The sequence below is a fragment of the Watersipora subatra genome, chromosome 1 (assembly GCF_963576615.1).
Source record: "Watersipora subatra chromosome 1, tzWatSuba1.1, whole genome shotgun sequence".
Taxonomy (NCBI): Eukaryota; Metazoa; Bryozoa; class Gymnolaemata; order Cheilostomatida; family Watersiporidae; genus Watersipora; species Watersipora subatra.
The window spans coordinates 70,666,132-70,687,955 of NC_088708.1; the positions used below are offsets into that span (position 1 = coordinate 70,666,132).

At 35.1% G+C, this 21,824-nt stretch overlaps 1 protein-coding gene across 1 annotated transcript in view; it reads left to right on the forward strand.

Annotated features, from left to right (window-relative positions):
• The window catches only part of LOC137391010 (uncharacterized), a 90,868-nt gene that overhangs the window by 46,211 nt on the left and 22,833 nt on the right, over window positions 1-21,824 (forward strand). Inside the window, exons 4-5 of the mRNA XM_068077346.1 lie at window positions 9,575-9,782; window positions 21,509-21,693. Coding sequence (XP_067933447.1) covers window positions 9,575-9,782; window positions 21,509-21,693 — 393 coding nt within the window. The remainder of the gene's footprint in view (window positions 1-9,574; window positions 9,783-21,508; window positions 21,694-21,824) is intronic.

Consider the following 21,824-nt stretch of genomic DNA (forward strand, 5'->3'; position numbering starts at 1 on the left):
ATAAAAGGCTAACACATCAGCTACAATTTGATGCCATTTTTGTTTTTGTAGACCAACCCTGTCCAGAGATATATGCGTTTGAATGAGGCCCTCTTTTAAAAAGCTCACGTTCCAGCGGGTGCTTCTTTCATGACGTCACTAGTGATACATCTGAAAAGAAACCACGAGTGATAAATATAAGGTCGCTTCATTAGCCAATCATCAGCGCGAAATTTCTATATAGGTCGTAACGAATGTTATTACTCGTCACTTGTCTGTAATCTCAAATTTAGGGATTTTACTCTATTATTAAATCGCATGGACATCGATATTTACTAAATTAATTAACATCGTTACTTTGACGAATTACTCGATCGACACATTTTATTGGCGAACAACATAATTGTAAAAATTGCTGTGAAATTACTGCGAAGGTGACTCCGAGTTTTCTAGGCATCAGGTGGTTAAAGTTCTACGGAGGAAGAAAGGAGAATGGAGGTAAATTTATCTTTTACTTTGAGTCTCCTATAGAGTTTCCTGTTGAGTTTACATTCAGATTATATTTCCCTGTTTGAGGCTAAAATGTAGTTTCCTGCGCGTGCGAGATACGTACCCTACAGGATGAAAATATCCGATGGATATAGAAATTCGCGATTTCGCGAGCAGACAACTCCGCGAATTATTAAATTCCGTGAATAATTAGTTCTATTTTTAAACACAAGAGATAACAACTACTGCCTCAAATTAAAAACTAGTCGCTAGGCAGAAGTACTAAACGTAGCCGAGTTCTAAAACTGTTTTAAAATTATCGCCGGGGCTTCGAAATAACCCCATTGCTAATGCATCACATTTATTTACAAAATTTTTCAAGGTTTTCACAAGTTATGCACAATGGCGACATCGCAAAATAGCCGTTAGACAGAAGTACTAAACTTAGCCGGGTTCCAAAAATTTTTTTAAAGCATTGCCGGGGCTTCGAGTTAACCCCATTGCTAATGCATCACACTTCTTTACAGAATTAGTCAATGTTGTCACATGTTATGCAGAATGGCTTCGCAAAAATCTATATTACAGTTTTTTACATTAAAATCGACTGCATCAACTTCTAAAACTGAAGTTGATGACTCTAGTGATTCTGATCTGGATATCATGGTATGTATTTGATTTTTAGAATCGTTTTTTCCATAATTACCTAACTGCGTTAGTTCATTATCTTGTTTAAAACCAATCGCTTTTATTTGATACTTCAGCTATTGTTTTTGTATTTCTTGTACATTTGTTAATATTTTTCTCTTTTGTGTTTACTGCAGATTAAGAATGAAACAGCATCTATTCCTGTCACGAAAACCAGAGACAAATATTCCAACTACACCGATAGTGAACGCCTTACCATTTGCCAACATGCGTGTACCTATGGCACAGCATCTACTTTGCGAAAATTTCCAAATATTAAAAACGAATCGACTGTACGAACGTGGCTGAAAATCTACAAGGAGAAAGTTGACACATTAAAAAATAAATTCAAGGAAGAATATGATCCCAAAATCCATGTAGTGTCATGTTTATATGACAAGTTTGATAAGCGTGGACGCCCTAAGAAATTAGGAAACATAATGGACAATCTTGTTATTAAAAAACTTGAACAAATTCGCACAGCTGGTGGCGTGATTAATCGGCGGATTGCTCAGTGCGTGGCAAAAGCAGTTATTAGCAAAGGAAACCCAGGTCTTCTTAAGGAAAATGGAGGTAGCATTGAGCTGACTGAGGGCTGGGCGAAGTCACTGTTCAAGAGAATGGGACACACACAAAGGAAAGCCACTACTGGAAAACTTCAGCTTCCTACGAACTACATAGAGGAAATGTCGCTAACTTTTACACGTGAGATTTCCCAGCATGTGATGGCAAAAAACATTCCTTTGTGTTTGATCCTTAATTGGGACCAAATACCACTCAAGTATGTGCCAGTCTCAGATAAAACCATGGCCCCCAAGGGCTCGGCAAAGGTAGCCATTAACGGCCTTAGCGACAAAAGAGGGGTTACTGTTGTATTAGCAGTGTCTATGGACGGTACAATGCTTCCCTATCAAGTTATTTACCCAGGTAAAACTGCTAAAAGTTTGCCACAGCACAAAATGCCTGAAGGCTTTGATTTACAAGCAAACCCTAGCCACTGGGCCAATGAGGAGACAATGATCAAATATGTGGAGAATGTCATTCGGCCATACTTAGATGAAACGAGGAGTCGACTTGGCAAACCAGATACGCCAGCTCTTCTTCTTTATGACGCCTTTCGAGCACACAATACTGATAATTTCAAAAGCAAACTCAGCTCCATGAATGTGATCTGCGTGCAGGTAAGCCTAGACTTTAAATTGATACTTTCCTAAATTTGTATATCAGTTTTATAACATAGCCAAATCCTGTTCTTCGTTTCATTGTTTGCAGGGCATAGTTATATATATATATATATAGTACTTTATTGAAAATAATTTCATTTCACAAATAGAAATGTTGTTCAAATTAGGCCATACAACATAGTTCAGACCAATCAATATTTAACTGCAATTTGTTTTATAGATACCGAAGAACATGACTGACATCTTGCAGCCATTAGACCTCTCAGTCAATAAACCGTTCAAAGACTTCATCAAATCACAATTCTCCCAATGGTAAGCATATAAATTTAAAATGAGCCTGGCTGCGAAGCCATAAAAAATTGTCTAAACGAAGACATTGTAAAGCCTCTGCAAACGCTCTTTGCAATGTTGAAGCATTGGATGCAAAAAGAATTTGTTTGGAAAACCTGTTTTGCATCAATTGTAACTGTTTATAAAATGGCAGAATGTTTGATCTGAGCATAATTTTTTGATTCACAGGTACACAGAACAAATCATGGAGGTCGGCCATGAGTATGAGAAGGTTGCGTCACTGATGAAAAACATAACCAAGCTCAGAGAGATACATGCCAAATGGTTGTGTGAATCATACAGGTACTTTTTATTACCATCGCAGAGGGTGACCATACGGAATGGATTCACCAAGGCAGGGATATTGGAACCATGATTGCATTATATATATTCAGAGATGTGTAGAATGTAGAGATATTTTACATGTATAAATTCATATTTTACTACCCTAACTAGAGTGTTGGAATAGGTTCATGTTACTTATCTTTTTTCCAGATTGATGTTTTACTCTGGGGTCACGACAGGTCTGTTTCGTGCTGGTGCTCTCTTAAGGTAAAATGTGTTAAAACCCAGAATTTAACACAAGTTACCTGAAGAGTGCACCAGCACGAAGCAGACCTGTCGTGACCCCAGAGTAAAATCAATCTGGAAAAAAGATAAGTAACATTGACCTATTCCAACACTCAAGTTAGTTATAACACTCAACGCTTTTCAGAGCGTAGAGTGCTGTTAGCGGTAGTGCTGACCACTCACTATAATTACATATTTTATAGAACATTAGATATATTATATATATATATATATATTTGAAATAAATCCATAGATATTTCTCAAGGATTTTTAGAGATATTTCTCAAGGATTTTTAAAGATATTTTTATGTATAAATATATCATAATTAATTACAAACTTGAGTGTACAAATAATGTATTTCAAATACAAATAAAATTTTACAAACAATGAATGGAGTAAATAAAAAGTTTTGCCCATATGGTGGTTGTCTCGCAATAAAATTAAACTGATACATTTGCTAAGTAAATACTGGCGTAGAATGGTGCTCTCTGACTAGTTATTTTGGTAATAGCAGCGGTATATCACTGTCTTGGGTAGATGTTAGAGGCAATTATCTCACTACTACGTGGCTGGTAAGTCAGTTATCATCAGAAATCTCCTCATGGCTTACTATTGCAACATTCTGCTGGTTGGCCAAAAGTTTGTGATCGTAAAGGCGTTCTTGTTCCTTTTTTAAACAGACAAATTCTCTTCGTTAGCAGCTGCGGTCACTTCAATTTCAAGACATCCCTGAATGATTGGCAATCTTTTAGGAATAACATCCACCACCCTTGCAGTCATTGTACCTCCGGATATGATGAAAAGCTGCTTACTATACTTATTTCACGGGGTAGATGACCAACCATTGCGCAGTCTGCGTTTATTAGCTTTACTCCCAATGGTTTGTGTAGATTATTGGGCTTTTCTCACACTAAAACGAATAACAAAGCGGTAGGGGTGAAAAAATAAATATTGAGTTTTACTAAAGTAAAATTCAATTAATAATTTAGTAAATGATTTAAAAAAAGAACTCAGTACTTACCACAAGTTGTTGGCTTATCAAAGGCTTCCAAAGCGATGAATATTCGTGAAAACCTCTGGACGCAGCAAAAATTGTTTACCGCAATTTAGCACGATCGCCTCGCAGTTGTAAGCTAAATATAAACCGGAACACGCGGTGTGCGCATGCGTAAGGATAACTCTATTGCTAGCCGCAATAGAGTTAACTTTTCCTAGAGAGTGGCAGTTGTCAGCCGCGAATAAATTCATCCGCGAATATGCATGAAAAGACAATTTTCGCGAAATATAACTCCGTGAATGAATTCATCCTGTAGGGTATGTACAGTGAGTTCTTGACGGCTTCTCTTTAATCCATAGCATCTAGCAATACATTGGCTTAGATTGATGAATATACTAAAGGTAATATTTTAGTACTCATTAATACATGTATTAATTAATAAAATTATAACTTTTTGCTATCACTAATCATCGTTTTATATTTTTTTATCGGTTCACCTAGCTACATTTGCTTCAAATTTTCTGTGGCAGTTTTATCTAGTAAATTAGATTTATGATTTGACATTAGATGTTCACTTCTCACTTGTAGAAAGTGAAGAAAATCGATTGATCAATGCAAATCTTTAACTTCCAGAACCAAAGCTTCGAATCGTTGGCTCGGCGAATCGTCGGCTCGGCCTTTGCCTCATTTATACATTTTTAAAATTACACTCGCAATATATCTAACTCCCAATTTGAAAGCTTTCAGTGGATACGCGTTAGAATGACATATTTATGAATGACATATATTTATTGCATTTGTTTTACTGATTACAGGATGTTTATGTGGTCCCACCCGCCGAAGCAGCTTTGTCAGTGTAGAAACTGCCATAAATGAGAAAAGCTTTATGCCGAGATGAAAATATTTTTGCTTGTAAAAATTATATAATAAAATTATATTGTTGAAGATAATGCAAAACATGATTTGCAGAATATTGTAGTGAATTGGACACGGTATATGGATGTCTGCAGAACTGGAGAATTTGAGTTCAAATCCAGTTTGCAGGAGATTTCTCATCCTTAAAACTCTATCCCTATGTATATTCTTTTCAAAGACGCAGCTTGCTTGTTTTACTTACGGTAGTAAGAAACTAGTTTTTGGTGTGGGCAATGATATACAGTCTCGCCCCAAGGATAGGCGACGGGCATAATGTGGGCGGGGCTTTTGGGAGGCTGTATATCGTTAGTGTGGGTAGCGGCGGAACTGTGCCGATACAAAGACCTTATTCTACATAGTTTGCTTGACAGACTTACCGTAGACCGGTAGAATTGGTAGTCGGTACTCAAATGTTTACACAGCATTTGGAGAAAGTGAGTAAGACAAATTTTCAATTTTCATTATTTGAAGCCTTTGAAGCATTCATAATAATGTATCTGTAGCGGGATTTAAAATTTTATTCTAGCCAACATGAGCAAATAAGAAATAAAATATATGCCAATAGAGCCGCGTAGGACTAGACTTTTATCGCAAATAGCCGATGTGAATACGAGATATATTGACAGATATATCACGCGTGACATCATTTTGGGCAAGACTGGGCATGTTTCTTTGGCCTGAGCGTTTTTACCGTGATCAGATTTTTTCCATTTTAATCTTCAAATATCTTGGCAATGAAATTGCCTAACACAACAAACAAAATATCAACTGATAGAGGGAAAAAATGCTTTCTTTTAAGATCAACTCAAGTTTGATGCAACCACATCTCTAAAAGCACCATCCTGAGTTCTGCGGCCTGTACAAAGGTGCCTATACAGCTATACAAATGTACTACTCATTAAATAAAATAAATTACTGAGTAGTAATTTACATGTAATTAATATTTACTGCCAACGTGTACCGAGAAGGTCACGTGAACGTTTGTTTCATGCGGCCACTGGAAAAAACGCTGTTTTCAGCTACTAAATTTCCACATCAAAAAGGTGAGTACTTCTTATTTAATGTTGTATTGTCTATGAATTGCCACACCTCTACTACATAACCCTTTCACTTGTGTTCATGTACAAATTTAGCTCTCGGCCTACTGCCAGCCATTTTTGCCAATATTGCTTCATGATATGTATACAATATTTTTCAATTTCAAACTCCATCGAGAACGTTTGTTCTGGTTATATATTTTATTTTGCCAATATGTTAATAAACACTGCTATGCAAAAAATTCATTGTACCTATACTTTTGCATTGATAGTGCAATGTGAAGCTACGAAGCTAAAATGATCCTCTACAATGTTCATTATTCTTACAAAACCATTACTTTCACCACCATCAGAGTCAGTGCTGCTATTGCTATTTTAATTTACTGTGTAATCACAAAAATCTGAATCGTCTATAATGTCATCATCATAAGTAGTTATTTGTTTTCTAACTCAGACACGTGTAAAGAACTCACACAAAAAATGTTCCTTTTCAAGTTGGAAATTCCCAAACAAAGATTAAAATATCAAACTTTAGGCTAATTTTATAGAGAAATCTTAGGACAACACTGTCACTACCATAAAAATCCTAAAGACCGTTGGTTATGTTTTCAACGAATAATAAAGTTCAGTTACTAGCAATTGCTGGTAATGTCGCAAAAATGCTTCTATGCGGTCGACCTTAGAAAACACATAAATGAGTCTACTTCAGCGAAAGGGTTAAAAACGTTGGATTTGCCACTGTTTGTGATTGTAAACATGTTCATTTCCTTCCGCAGCTGAGTTACTTTTACTTTTTTCCTTGCTGCAAGTACTACAGCTGCTACAGAACTTGCACGAGTACTGCTACTGTGTTTTACCTACTAAATTTCTACTTCAAAAAGGTAAGTACTTCTCATTCGATGTTGTATTGTCTATGAATTGCCATTCCACCACTACTTAATACCATTAAATTTGCCACCGTTCGGGATAGTGGGACATTTCCTTCAGCAACTGAGTTACTAATTTTTTTCCAGCTACGAGTAGCCCTACTGTAACTTACTACTACAGAACTTGCACGAGTACTCCGAGGGTTGCAATAGGCGATGGTGAAAAGGAAGAGAGCAGCTGGTATTGACTTACTGTCACCCTGCTTTAGCCATGACCAGCTGTACCTCGCCTGCTCAAAAGTAGGCACAAGCGGAAAATTGTTTGTTCATACACCCGACAAAAAAACAAAAAATGTTGTCTATCCGCAAGTGTTGCGCTGAACTAACATTGTGTTATTGTTATGTCATGCTATGTTCTCCATGTTCTGCTATAGCACATGCAGCATCTTCTAACATATTTTCAGTATATATATTTTTTCATGTAATTGTTTTCCTTATTGTATCTCATAAAAAGGCTATCATTTTGGCGTTATGTTTTATTATTGTAAGGTGCTAATGCTGTATCTGCCTTGACATCATACTTTCTGTGCTGTTATACATATAATTTTTATCGACACAACCTCATTACTGTTTGTAATGAGGTTGTGTCGAAACACCATGTCAAAACACAGGCTATAGACAAAGAACTGGTGAGCCATGATTAGTGTTTTAAGCATGTAGAAGTCTCCATTCAATAATTGCTGGCGATGGCAATATATTTTAGTATAACTTTTTGATAGATGAAAAGTTTTTCAACACTGCCAGTTTAAAGAACTTCAGTTTGCCCAATGTCAATTTCATTATCAGTTCTCTGTGCACAAATAGGACAACTCCGTTTTGAGTGGTTTGAGACTGATGCACTGTAGACTAGTTGTAAAACGTATTGCAGATTTCCATTGTTCTCCCCAACATTATTGACATGTATGAATGCATATGTGTATGCAGTCTGATCAGGGCAAAAAATTTCAGTAGACTGCATATTTGGAGCTATTTTACAGAATGAAGGACAACTCTCAATAAACCTCTTGCTGTACATGAATCTGTTCCCGTGGTCGGGTAATGCAGCTAGCGGTTTGGGGCCGTGGCGTCACTCGGGGATGCGCGGGAGACCTTTTCCGCCCCGATTGCAGCGAGAATCTCCAGGCGCGACGCTCCGGATGAATGAGTTTGCGGATGCGAGGCAATTGATTGCGAAGCAATTGAGTGCTAGGCAATTGATTGTGACGTGATTGATTGCGAGTGCGAGGCGATTGGTTGCGAGGTTATTAGTTGCGAGTGCGAGGCGATTGATTGCAAGGCGAGTGCAAGGCAATTGATTACGAGGCGAGTGTGGGTCGATTGATTGCCAGTGCGAAGCGATTGATTGCGAGGTGAGTGCAAGATTGATTGGAACGCAAGTGCAAGGCGATTGATTGCGAGGCGAGTGTGGGCCGATTGATTGCGAGTGCAAAGCGATTGATTGCAAGGCAAGTGCAAGAGCGCGATTGTCAACTGCTCGGCGGGTAAAAACTGGTCGGCCGAGGCGGGGGCTCGGCAGCAAAAGTGCGCGATCGTCAACTGCAAATATAGACGGGTATGAACAGATGCATGAATCTAGACACATGAGTCTAGAATATTTACTAGATTATACACACATCAAGCTGTAAAACACATTGCAGATTTCCATTGTTCTCCCCTTCATTATTGACATGTATATGTGTATGCATACTCTGATCAAAGCAACAATTTCAGTAGACTGCATATTTGGAATTGCTGCTCGTCAATCTGTTCCTGTAGGCGGGTAATGCAGCTAGTCTTATCTAAATAGAGATACTCATATACAAATTTACAATGGGAATGGCATGATCTAATTATCTTTCATCAACACTTGGTCGCTAAGAGCAAGTCAGGAATACAAACATTAGTTAAAATTTTTGGTTGTTTGATTTGTGACGCCTCACTCGCATAACCTTTACCAACCGCCATTGTATAACAAGATGAATTGCTACTCAGCTACAGTTCAAGATACTCTACTGCAAACAAATATGCAGATCATAAAATTGTAATGAAAACACCAGCCATTTGTAATCCTTAAAACTACTTCCCTCTATCTCAGTAATATTAAGTTGATGTTCTGCCAAAATTAGATTATTGAATCCAGTGAGTGACGTAGTGATTTACTCTATACATTATTATTATTATTGTAGCAAGTAATAAAAACATAAAGCTTACTATAACTTACACTAATTATAGTTTCAATGAATTAAATATATATTTATAAAAATTCTTTGTTATAATTGTAATTTCTATCAGCGGTTTTTATTTTTATCTACTCGCATAAGTGCTTATCTTTATGGTCATATAAATGTTCATATAAATGGCTGTGGGTTTGTCATAAGATTACAAATTAGTAATTATCTACGCGTAAGGTAACCTTAAATTCAGGTTCAGACAAAATAATCATATACCTATGTTAAGTGTATCGCTAAACTGTGTGTTTGTAGGTTGTTTGTGTAAACAGAGTGATCAGTAATGAACATAAATCTGACGATGAAATAATTTTCTCTAAGCAAGATGCTGTCTGCACTGCAGAAATGTTTGAAGTTACTTTTACTGTTACCACAAATTCTCCTACTCGATACCAGTGCTTAGCTCGCTTCATCGGAAGAGGAGGAGACAGTGATATAGCAGAGTACCCACTACGCATTCACTGTAAGTCAGGGCATAAGCAATAGCTACCCTACAGGATGAAAATATTTGTTGGTTATAAAAATTCGCGATTTCGCGAACAGTCAATTCCGTGAATTTTAAATTCCGTGAATAATTAGTTCTATTTTTAATCACAAGGAAGAATAACAACTGCATCAAATTAAAAACTAGCCGCTAGGCATAAATACTAAACGTAATTGAGTTCTAAAACATTTTTAAAATCATTGCCTGGGCTTTGAGCTAACACCATTGCCAATGCATCACATTTCTTTACAAAATTATTCAAGGTTGTCACAAGATATGCAGAATGGCGTCATCACAAAAATAGCCGCTAGGCAGAAGTACTAAATGTAGCCGAGTTCCAAAACTTCTTTAAAATCGTCACCGGTGCTTCCGAGTTTTATTGCCATAGCATCAAACTTTACAAAATTATTCAAGGTTTTCACAAGTTATTCGGCATGGCTTGGTCATCACAAAAAATTCTCTCCTAGTCTTTTTACATTGAAATCAACTCCATCAATATCTAATACCAAAGTTGAGGACAATCATGATTATGATCTGGACACATGGTATGTACTTGATTTGCAGTGCAGATACGTTTTTCCATAATTAACTGTATTAGCTAATTCTTTTGTTTATAAACTGATCACGTTCATTAAATACTTCAGCTATTGTTTTTGCACTTCTGCACCACAGCACGTTTTTGCACTTATTAATATGTTTTCTTCTTTGTGTTTACTGCAGATTGAGAATGAATTAACCTACTCTGATTACAAAAACTAGAGACAACTAGTAATATTCATCAAGGCAGAAATATTGGCAGAGAAGTAACCAGTCAACCTAGACCCATTCATCGACAACAAGTCCTTGATATCACTGCAACAAACACGACTATATTATATATTTTATTTCGTGTATAGATATAATATAATTTATTACAAACTTGAGTGTACTAATAAAATATGTCAAATACAAATAAAATTTTACAAACGATCAATGGAGAAAATTTAAACAGTTTAGTCCATATGGCGGTTGTCTAACAATAAAATTAAACTGGTATTCTTGATAAGTGAATACTAGCGTGTAATGGTGCTCTCTGACTAGTTATTTTGGTAATAGCAGCTCTATATTGGTGTTACTGTCTTGGGTAGATGTTAAAGGTAATTCTATCGCTACTGCATGACTGGTAAAGAAGTTATCATCAGAACTCTCCTCGTGGCTTACTATTGCAAAGTTCTGCCGGTTGGCCAAAAATTTGTGCTCGTAAAGGCGTTTTTGTTCTTTTTTTAAAACAGATATATTCTTCTCGTTAGCAGCTACAGTCACTTCTACCTAATTTCAAGACCTCTCTGAATGATCGGTGATCTTTTAAGAATGACATTTACCACCCTTGTAGTCATAGTGCCTCCGTGTATGATGAAAATTCTCTCTCACACTAAAATAAATAACGAAGCGGTAGGGATGGAAAAAATAAATATTGCGTTTTATCGAAGAACCAAGGTAAAATTCAACTAATTTAGTAAATGGTTTTGAAAAACTCATTACTTTCCACAAATCGTTGGTTCATCAAAGGCCTTCAAATCGATAAATATTCGTGAAAACCTCTGAGCGCAGCAAAAAAATTATAACTAAGCATGATCGACTCGTAGTTGCAAGCTGTTGTGTATAGTGTATACCGCGTTTCGGTGTATGCGCACACAGAAACACGCAATGTGCGCATGCGTAGGATTAACTCTATTGGAAGACGCAATAGAGTTAACTCTTCATAGAGAGTGACAGTTTTCAGCTGCGAATAAATTAATCCGCGAATATGCATGAAATGGCAATTTTCGCGAAATATAACTCCGCGAATAAATTCATCCTGTAGGGTATATGTATATAAGTTCCTTATTAATTTTACTATTCTATGTTCACTGAGAGTCTTCACAGCATATTTATGCTATGCATGCATTTCCTTAGTTTTATATGGAAATTAAAACCACTTTTAGGGGATTAATAATAAATAGCATTTCAATGCCTTTTCAACAAGCCTAGATACGCACAGATTATAACAATTGTTCAATGCCCAGTATTTACTTCATGTTCAATCAGATTCCTCGCTGGAGGGCATTTTATAGGCTGGTTCACAGAAACCAGGTAGAGTTTTGAAACCCAAAACTTTTAGTGACCTGACAGGATCCACGGAGTATATGTGTATGAAGTTTGAATCAAATCGCCCAGGAAATGTTGAAGTGCGTCACATTTAGGCAGACTAACAGACACACACAATTATAAAATAGCATTTATTAATATAGATTGTAATTTAATAAATAAATGCTTTTCAAATAACACAACGTCTGCTTGGTTTTCAGTATTTTACAAAAGAATTATTATGGTATTTTTAATATACTAGGTCTTTTCAATATTAGATTCCACGTACTTGTCTAGTTATGCATTGCTAGTTATGTTATGTGTGTTATGTTAAGTGCTAGTTATAGTTATGTTTTGCTGAAGTATTGCTTGTTAGGGAGGCTATGTATAATTGTTGAAAGTAATTGTGATTAATTTTTCGAAATGTGGAATGAATTAAATGGCACAAAACACATTTTTTATGATTTTTATGACAATTTATCTGAGTACTTTATTAAATTTAAGTAATTTAAGTTATAAAAATTGAATCATTGAAATTTAATTGTAAATACTTTAGACAGTTGCATATAACTTTGTATTTTATTTTATTTGTTTTAGAGCCTACAAAATGACCCAAGCAAGCAATTAAATGCAGAAAGCTAAATTAGATATAAATGTTAAATGTACCATATTATAAAATCCTGATCTAATCTTGCTTGAAACTATAGCAATGAAGAAACAAATACAGTCGATAATTTAAGTGCTTCATAAAAGGTAGTTTTGTAAGGGTCTTCGACTCGATCCTTTTAATTTATTAGATTGACACCCTACTAACTGAGCTAATGCGTCACCTTCTCTAGTTACCTATAGACCAATCTATGCTATAATAAAAACAAGATCCCATGTCATTAAAAAAGGTTTTAAGAGCAGACTAAAAGGGCTCCACGTCTCAAGGCTTATTTAATCAGAAACAGCAGGTCCACTTCAAGCATTATCGGGCTCAATTAGCAAACTTTTTACATTAGATTTTTTTTATAAATACACCATGATTACCATGAATACGCCTCCATGTGGAGGACTGATAAGTGCCTTGAATGAACACATTCACGGATTGCTGTCATGAAAGCAGTCTAGCATTTTGCATTAGAAACGACTCAAATCCCAAGCAACGCCAGGTTTACTGCTAGTAACTAACAAAAAGAGGTTTTTATTCTTTTTTCAAAGGTGGGTAAAATGAGGTTTAGCTCTCGTTAGATGTGTCTAGATAGGAGACAGTGATGCGGTGCGTCAGCAGAGCTGGTCTAAAGGTGCAAACACACTTAACGATTTAGCGCGTGTGTCGTAAGCAGCGCGGAGATATCGCTGACGTCTGCCTAACCATGCTTGTGTGATTCACCAGCAAACGATAACGCGGGCACTCTCACAAACTGCCAATAACATTTCGTATTATCAATTTCTTCAGAGTTGTTAATAAATCTAAGTCAATATGGCGCTTTCTAGACAATGATGTGAACAACATCCACTTTTGTTATTAGGCCCATCTCACTTCCATGGATTGTACACTACAATTCATGGATTGTACACTACAAAAAGACATGAGAAAAAACTATTCTTGTATTTTTAACAGTAATATTTTACGATTTTTATATATAGTTTGCTTTGTAGTAGTTGTATATTTCTAATATAATAAATATTTACCATTCTCAAGATGGTCAACCTGCTCAACGATTGATTCCCAAATGTTGGTTTTCAACTGGGTTTCTTCTTAATTTTTGAGTGTGGTGTCGTACAGGACTGGGTGTTCTCTTATTAAATCTATGAACAATTCAGTGTTCATTTTGATGAGGTTTCAATCGTAACTAAATAACAAAATGTTTTTGCTCTACATTGGTGAACATTGATACGAAAAATTTAGCAGTCATAGAATTGCATTCTGAGAAAAACCAACCAATCAAAATGCTTCTCGCGTGTAATAAAGTTGTGATAGAGAATGTCTAGCGCTATCGCTCTGCATGAGCATGCTGAGAGAGTTCTAGAATAGATTAATTTCTGCAACGCGATATCGCACTAAATATCGCCCAGTGCGTTTGCACCTGTAGAGATCAAAGGCTGATTTCAAATAAGACCATGTGAACTATAAATTCATATAGCTGCTATATATTTTTACATTGGATATTTTTACACGCATCTTGAAATACCACACTCTGCCTTTTTAATGGCACTAGTTTCAAGCTTTCACACTACTTTCACTTTCTTCCAATCAATAACTACTTGACGACTTTGTATATATTTTTAAAAATTTATTCGAAGTTTTTGCTCCTGTTTTCTGTTTTATTTCAATTTTAAAACAAGTTTTAATTACTATTTTAGTTTTTGCCATTACTGCTACTATAACTCACACTAATCTTATTGGTATTCATTATTTTATAGAACTCTCAGTAAATATTTAAGTTTCATTATTTTTTCTTCAAAATCATTTTATAATACGGAACCCATTTTAGTTTTAAAATTTTTATTGAAGATCTTGTGTCCATATGGTAGATGTATATATATGGTAAATTTTATGTTTTAATGGTAATAAACAGATATCTCTAACACTGTCCTCTAGCTGTGCCCACCGGGGTTAAAATCCAACAAGTACCAACCATACCAGACTAACTGAGGGAACTTTAGTAAATTATACATGCCAATCAACTGCCAGGCTTCCTCCAAAACTTCAATTTATGTATAAAGACAAGATTGTTCAAGATGGAATCTACCACAATCCTGATCCTTCTATTATATCTATAGATGATTTTTCAGCCACGAGTACTCTTTTTTGATCTACTGCACTTGATTCTGAAATGAGTGGAGAAAACTTGCTGTCTCATCAGCGGCCATCCAGCTTTTGAACGGCAGACCCTAGGTCAATATTTAATGTCTGTATACTGTGAGTGTTACCTTGACATTTAAAGTCATCTCTGCTAATCAACTTCAGTCATACCTCGACATACAAGTTTAAAGGTGTGATTGCATCAAAAAAGTCGATCAAATGATTCTAAGGCCAATAAAAGGGTCAAACATCACCTACACTCTGATGTCATTTTTGTCTTTGTAGACTAACCCTGTTCAGAGATATAAGCGTTTGAATGAGGTCATCTTTTAAAATGCTCAGATTTAAGCGGGCGCTTCATTCGTGACGTAACGAGTTATGCATGTGAAACGAGTCCACGAGCGATAAATATAAGATCTCTTCTTTAGCCAATCATTAGCACAAAATTTTTATATAGGTAATATTAAATGTTATCGCTCGTAAAATGGGTTGCCTGGGATTTCGAAAATTCTTGCTGTTAGGGATTTTACTCTATTACTAGTTAATTATGTGTATCAACTAGTAGTAGATTCTAGTAGCTACGGCATGGACATGGATATTTAATTTACTGAATTAATTGACATCGTTAATTTACTGAACTACTGCACCGACACGCTTTATTGACGAACAACAGAATTGTAACAATGCTCAGTTCAGCGAAAGTGACTCAAAGTTTTTTGAGCGTCAGGAGATTAAAGATTGGGGCAGACAGGTTATGATTAGAGCTGACAGGCGTCAACAGCGTTAAGCTGCAGAGGAAGATAGGAGAATGGAGGTAAATTTTTCTTCAACTTCTGGTATCATATACATATATTGTTATATAATAATTTTAGTACTCATGAATACATCTACTAATAAGTAAAGTTATAACATTTTGCTATCATCATTGTTTCATAACTCTTTAATTGTTTTACAACTTTTCATCAAGCTATAACATTTGTTAAAATTTTCCTTGGCAGTTTTAGCTAGTAAATTAGATTTATGATTAGAATTTATGTTCATTTCTCATTTGTAGAAAGTGAGGAACATCGATTGATCAATGCTCATCTTTAAAGGCTGACTTGCAACAAAATTCACATTATCGTTATTTGATATGAAAAGATTCACCATGTCTTATTTTGTTGTGTTGTAGGTGCAAAATATATGGAAAGGTGATTACAAGCTTTTAAAAGCTCAAAAACGAACAGAAAATCGCAGCCACATGAGACCGCCGCAGTTTGGATTCCCTTTCCAAAACGGCTCAAATGTGATGTACATGTAGGGTTGAGAGATGGTTTCTGTTTACACTTTCTTGCAACCTTATTCGTCGAAATATTTTCACAAATATACTTCACGCATTCAATAAAACTATGTCTATTGTTCTTACGCGTCTGTTTTATCGTCATCGTAATGCTGTCACTTTTAGCAATGATATCTTATAACTTACCAAAAAAATTCGTTTAATTCTTTAGCCTTTGCTTGAAGGAGTACATATCATTGTTTGATAATCATGACGAGCCTGTTGGTCATCTGTGATAATCGAAAAGTGCTGCAGAAATTATTTGTGAAGTATTAGATCACATGATCAGATTACGACTTGATGATTGAATAATGCCGAAACAAAACTGTAAAGTAGCGAGCATCTACATGTATATTTAATACGGGGTCTTCGGTAAAACCCGAAGTGTTTGTCATAAACTAGTACTATATATGATAAGTTTTATATTGAGCTTTTTATTGGCCTTTCAATTCACGTGAGAACATACGATCAAAAGGAAACAAAATGAATAAAATATGATAAACATGCCACACAAGAGATAAATAATATATATACATGCATTGTTTTAAAGCACTAGTCCACATCAGTAAATTAAACCCTTGAAATATTTCTGCCAATGTAGGGTTTTCTGTACCTTCTACTTCCTTGCCCTTACTAAATGGTAGCTCCTTTTGAATGCTGATCGCGTGCATGGCCTTCTAACTCTTTCAAATCTTCAGTCATAAGCTTCTTCTAGTGCTTGCTTTAAAAAGAGTTCTTGTATTAATAATAATTGCAAATACTGATTGGTTGAGATCATATTCCTTGACAATGTTAATAATACGGGTGCCTTCTTCTTATTTACGACATCCAACTTTGTTAACATAGAAATCGTTTTTCCTTCGTTTTGTAACGTTTGTATCGGTCTCAGATTCCATAGCTAACGAATTAAATGTAAATACTTGTAGTTATATACATATGCTGACTTAAAAGTTTATAGTAAAAGATATTATAATGCTACAAATGAATATTTGCTCTTGTTTGTGTATTTTATACAAAATTTTCCACGCAGAATGCTGATATGAGAGAAGTCGATCATCGTGTCTCTGCTAAACGTTCTGAAATTGTTTTCGGCAAACTATATTTCGTTGTCTTTTTTATTTCGACGTGCGTTATAAGCACACCGACCGTCAAATTTTAACTCGGGCGAAACTCTTCTCAAAATCGTATGGTGAAATAAAATTTGTATAGCGAGGTGAAGATCTCACAATGTTCGGCTTCGTAAAGTGAAAAAATCGTATATCAGGGTAATCGTATCTCGAGGGTGCACTGTATTAGTCTGCTGCGCTTTTATCTACAACGGGGCGCATAATTTATATCGCGGCTGGCATTCCTAAAATGCGTCTAATGTCAATGTCAAAGCGTAAGAATGAATGGCGTAATTTTAATGGCTGACTGTTGCTTTTTTCCCTTTTTTTTGTTTTACTATTGTTGTATGGCCTAATTTGAAAAACATTTTTATTTGTGAAATGAAATTATTGCCAATAAAGTACTATATATAAGACGGAGTTAGTATTTTTAAGATAGATATTTTAGATAGATCTTATTTATAAGACAGATAGTATTTTTAAAACACGTGCTTTAAAAAGCAGACACGCTGTAAAGACGTCACTAATGAAGACGATGAAAATCCCACCTCTGATCGCAAAAGTTTGTGCAATAATACGAATATCGATATTTACATGATACGCAGTACTTTGTGGTTGATACGATGTTTTCAAAAATCTCCCCTTGAGACGAAGGTTTGAATCGCTTCAGAGGTTTAAAGATTCGATGTTTTGAACCATTTACATGCTAGGAAGATGAAAAATACAACAAAACTTCGTAGCATGTAACACTAGTGAATGAATAGCATGCAACATGAAATGATCAAGCGCAGAACAGCTTTGTCTTCTCATCTGAATGCGCGCTGTTATATAGCAAGATGCTCTGCTTCCCAATTCACTTGGCTGGCCTAGACTCGGCTTGGCTCGCACAGTCCACCGCAGTATTATAAGAACAACGAGGTTTTTATTGTTGTAAGAATAATGATGACCATGATTTTACAATATGATAATGACCAGAGTATTATAAGAACAATGAAGTTATGTAGAATTAATTAGCCTGCAAACTCTTTTAATTAGTAGAAAGGAAAATACTCCATTTATTGTCATAAATTTTTTCAGCAGGCGACTAGCTGATCATGAGATACAAACTTTTACAGTACCACGGTAGTTAAAACATAGCAGTTTGAGTAATGACTTTTACTCTAGCAAAACTTGTAGTTGTATGAACATGTTCCAATCTTTTCTTTCATTGTAGCTATCAATGCTAATATAACTAATGCTAATACGCTACTATCATAATTAACAAAGTGCATAACGCTCTAGCTCTTACACCTGGCACAAATATGTTTGCTTCATTCTTAGTAACACCAAAAGACTAGCAACTACCTACTCATGGTTCTACACGTATTATACCAGGCATAGTACGAGTGGGTAATGATGCGGTATTTCTAGTTGACAGCAATGATTAAATATTGTGCTTATCTCTCTTCAAATAGATTTTTAAGTTATAACAGTTAAGTTTCATGAGCTATATCAATTATATTTACTCTGTGTGCTTCAACGAATTAAAGCGATGCACTGTTGTAAACCTGTACCCATCTGTCATTATATAGCCAGCCAACCTGTTCTCAGCTCTTACGCTATTTAAAGATTTTCAAAACCGTAAGCAATACTTCATGAAAATTTCAACAACTCATGATGTGATGTGGTGGATCGACCAAGTTGGCAGTGTCTTTCATTAAATCATGTCAAGGCGCTGATGTCCCTTAATCTCTAGTCGCACCTTTATGTGGACATAATCCATTTGCTTGGTCCTACAATCGAAAAACCTACCTAACAATCAGTAATGCCAAACCAGGAATGTCATGTGTAGATCTACGTTAGAGGAGCGATGAAAGTATATAGATAAACGTCTTACAGCTTCAGAACTTTACAAACCTTGACATGAGCGCATCATAATTCATCTAATTTGTTCTACAATTGAAAAACCTAACGATCAGCACTCTAGGAAGTTATGTATAGCATTAAAACAAAACCAGGGATTTCATGTACAGATCTATTTTGGAGGAGCAAGGAATTGGTATATATCAAGGTCTCACAGCTTTTGTTAACACAATTTTGAATGAGCTTTCTCGAACTGTTACAAACCTTTACAAATCTATCTCATATAGTTTCGATGCAATCAGAATACTCATATATAAAATATTAGAGAAACAAACCAGCTGCTAGCTTGATTTTCAGTTTGTCACTGTGCTATGATACTTTAATAATTATTCTACTGACAGCAATAATGAAGAGCCAGATTTATGTTTTACTTTTAGTAAATTTGCTATGGAAAAAGTTATAATATGGTTGGTGATTAAGAGCCACAGAATTTAATATTTTTCGCACTCGACTAAACAACTTTGCGGGTTTAATATTTTTTTGTTTTTCTCAAGTTCATTGTTTATTTTAGATGGGTTTTAAATAATACTGGGCACTGGGAATATGTATTGTTACTCTCATTATCAAATGTAAAACTCTTTGTATATACTAATGTTTTGGTTGCTGCCTTCTTTTGGAAATGTAGTTTTATCTTAAAATGTTTCCTCAGCTAGTATTTTGCTAATTTTCTAGCATGTATAGTTTATTTTTCAGATGCAATTCTTACATCTTACATAAATTTTCTCAATAGTAAATGCATATGTTGTCTGATAACAGAGTGGAGTTAGTGTATCATGATCATTCTTCTGTCTAACTTATTCAATTATGCTTAGCTTGTTTTATCAATTTCACCATTATTTTGTTTTAATGTAATTTTGTTTTATTATATTTACGGAATTAATTCCTTTTAATCTTTTGTGTTTTGACTAGTTTAATATAGTTTTATTAAAGTCAAAATCATTGTGTATTCGCTTACATATGTTGCAAGATGGCCACCCTATGCTGCAAGCCAGTGGATTTAAAAAAGCAAATGTTGGTGTGTTCATAGCCATGTTTCCTAAAATTACATTTATAACAGGCTATTTCGGTAGAAGTTGTGGACAACGACTTTGATATTTTGTTGCAGCCATGATTGTGGAAGATGAAAACAGTGCGGTTGAGCCAAAAAGCATTTTATGAAAAATTTGGTAGAACTTGTTATATATAAGACAAAATGGCAAAAGTAGAACTATAAAAAATTACTCGTAAAGCTAAACAATTGTTTCTATCATTATTTTCAATCTCCAAATTTAACAGTAATACTCATTTTCCCACTTTTTTTATTTCATTTAATGGAGTTGAGCTAGCAAGTATAAAAGCCAAAATGAAAAATGAATATTAGGTATTTAGGGAATAGTTTAAAATGCAATGGTTATAATTTCCTAATTTTCTTGATTTTATCGTAGAATGTCTCAAATGTAAAACATTAACAATGTTTATAAAAAACTAATTTAATGCTAAAACTAGGTAGCTATTACTTTACTTTAGATTTCAAAAAGGAGAAAACAGGTTAGCAGGGCATAGGGAGGGTGTAGGTGAGGAAAGGTGTGGGTGAGGAAAGGTGTAGGTGAAGAGAGGTGTAGGTGAGGAGAAGTGTAGGTGAGGCGAAGTGTAGGTGAGGAGAGGTGTAGGTAAGGAAAGGTGTAAGTGAGAAGAGGTGTAGGAGAGGAGAGGTGTAGGTGAGGAGAGGTGTAGGTGAGGAGAGGTGTAGGTAAGGAAAGGTGTAAGTGAGAAGAGGTGTAGGAGAGGTGTAGGTGAGGAGAGGTGTAGAGATATGAATTGCAATAGAGCATCACATAACTTACTCTACTTTGAACTAGCAGAAATCTACATTAATTTATTTATGTATATGTATATTTTTTCTACTTTTCATCAGCCTTTCCACTTTTACTTACACAAACTGCATTTTTTATGAAACTCTAAAGATCACAAGCTGATAATAACTTTGGGTAATGAGTTAAATGATTGCTCAAACTTTGCGTTGAATAAAAATAAACTGGCGTGTTAAGGTGAGTACTGATTATGCTGACAACTATGAATAATATTAACCTAACTTTATTATTATTATTAACCTAATGAATAAGGAAGTCGATAACAATAAAATAACCTATAGATACACAAACTATAATATGGAGTTATTTTATTATAGTTGTTGTGTCAATACTCTTAATTGCATTTATGTTATTTTAGTATAGTTATTATTTTAATGGATTATGAACAAATATGTCACATGGTTATGCAGAGACATGTCTTATAAACTGGAAGACAGCTTATTAAAAGAGCTGTAGATTATATACTTGTTAACTATAGACTATTGATTCCAAACTATATATGAGTTATTGTAAAGTATATACTATGGTTCATTGATTCTTCATTCTCAACTACCAGAGCTCTACTCGTATGTAGCTGCTCTACTTTTAACACTAAACTACATGGCTAAGTTGTAGAACTTTGCCTGTTGTAGATGGGCCATCTGATGAAGATTTGCAACGATTAACTTGGGATCTTCAAAGTGGAAATTTGAATTTGAATTGCTTTTTCGATTACAATGGAGCTTTTGATGTTGTCTGGTACAAAATTACGGGAAATAGTCGATTAAAGGTATCCGAAAGAAAAACTCTCACTCTTAAGGCAGCAGATTATGTTGATGTAAGTTTTTGTCAACTCATTTTTTTATTTGTTCATAAGTAAGAACTGAAATACATTTATGTTATGCATTTATATTATTTATACTCTATTTTAACAAAATGCCACTAACAATCAGCATTGGTTGCTTTTTA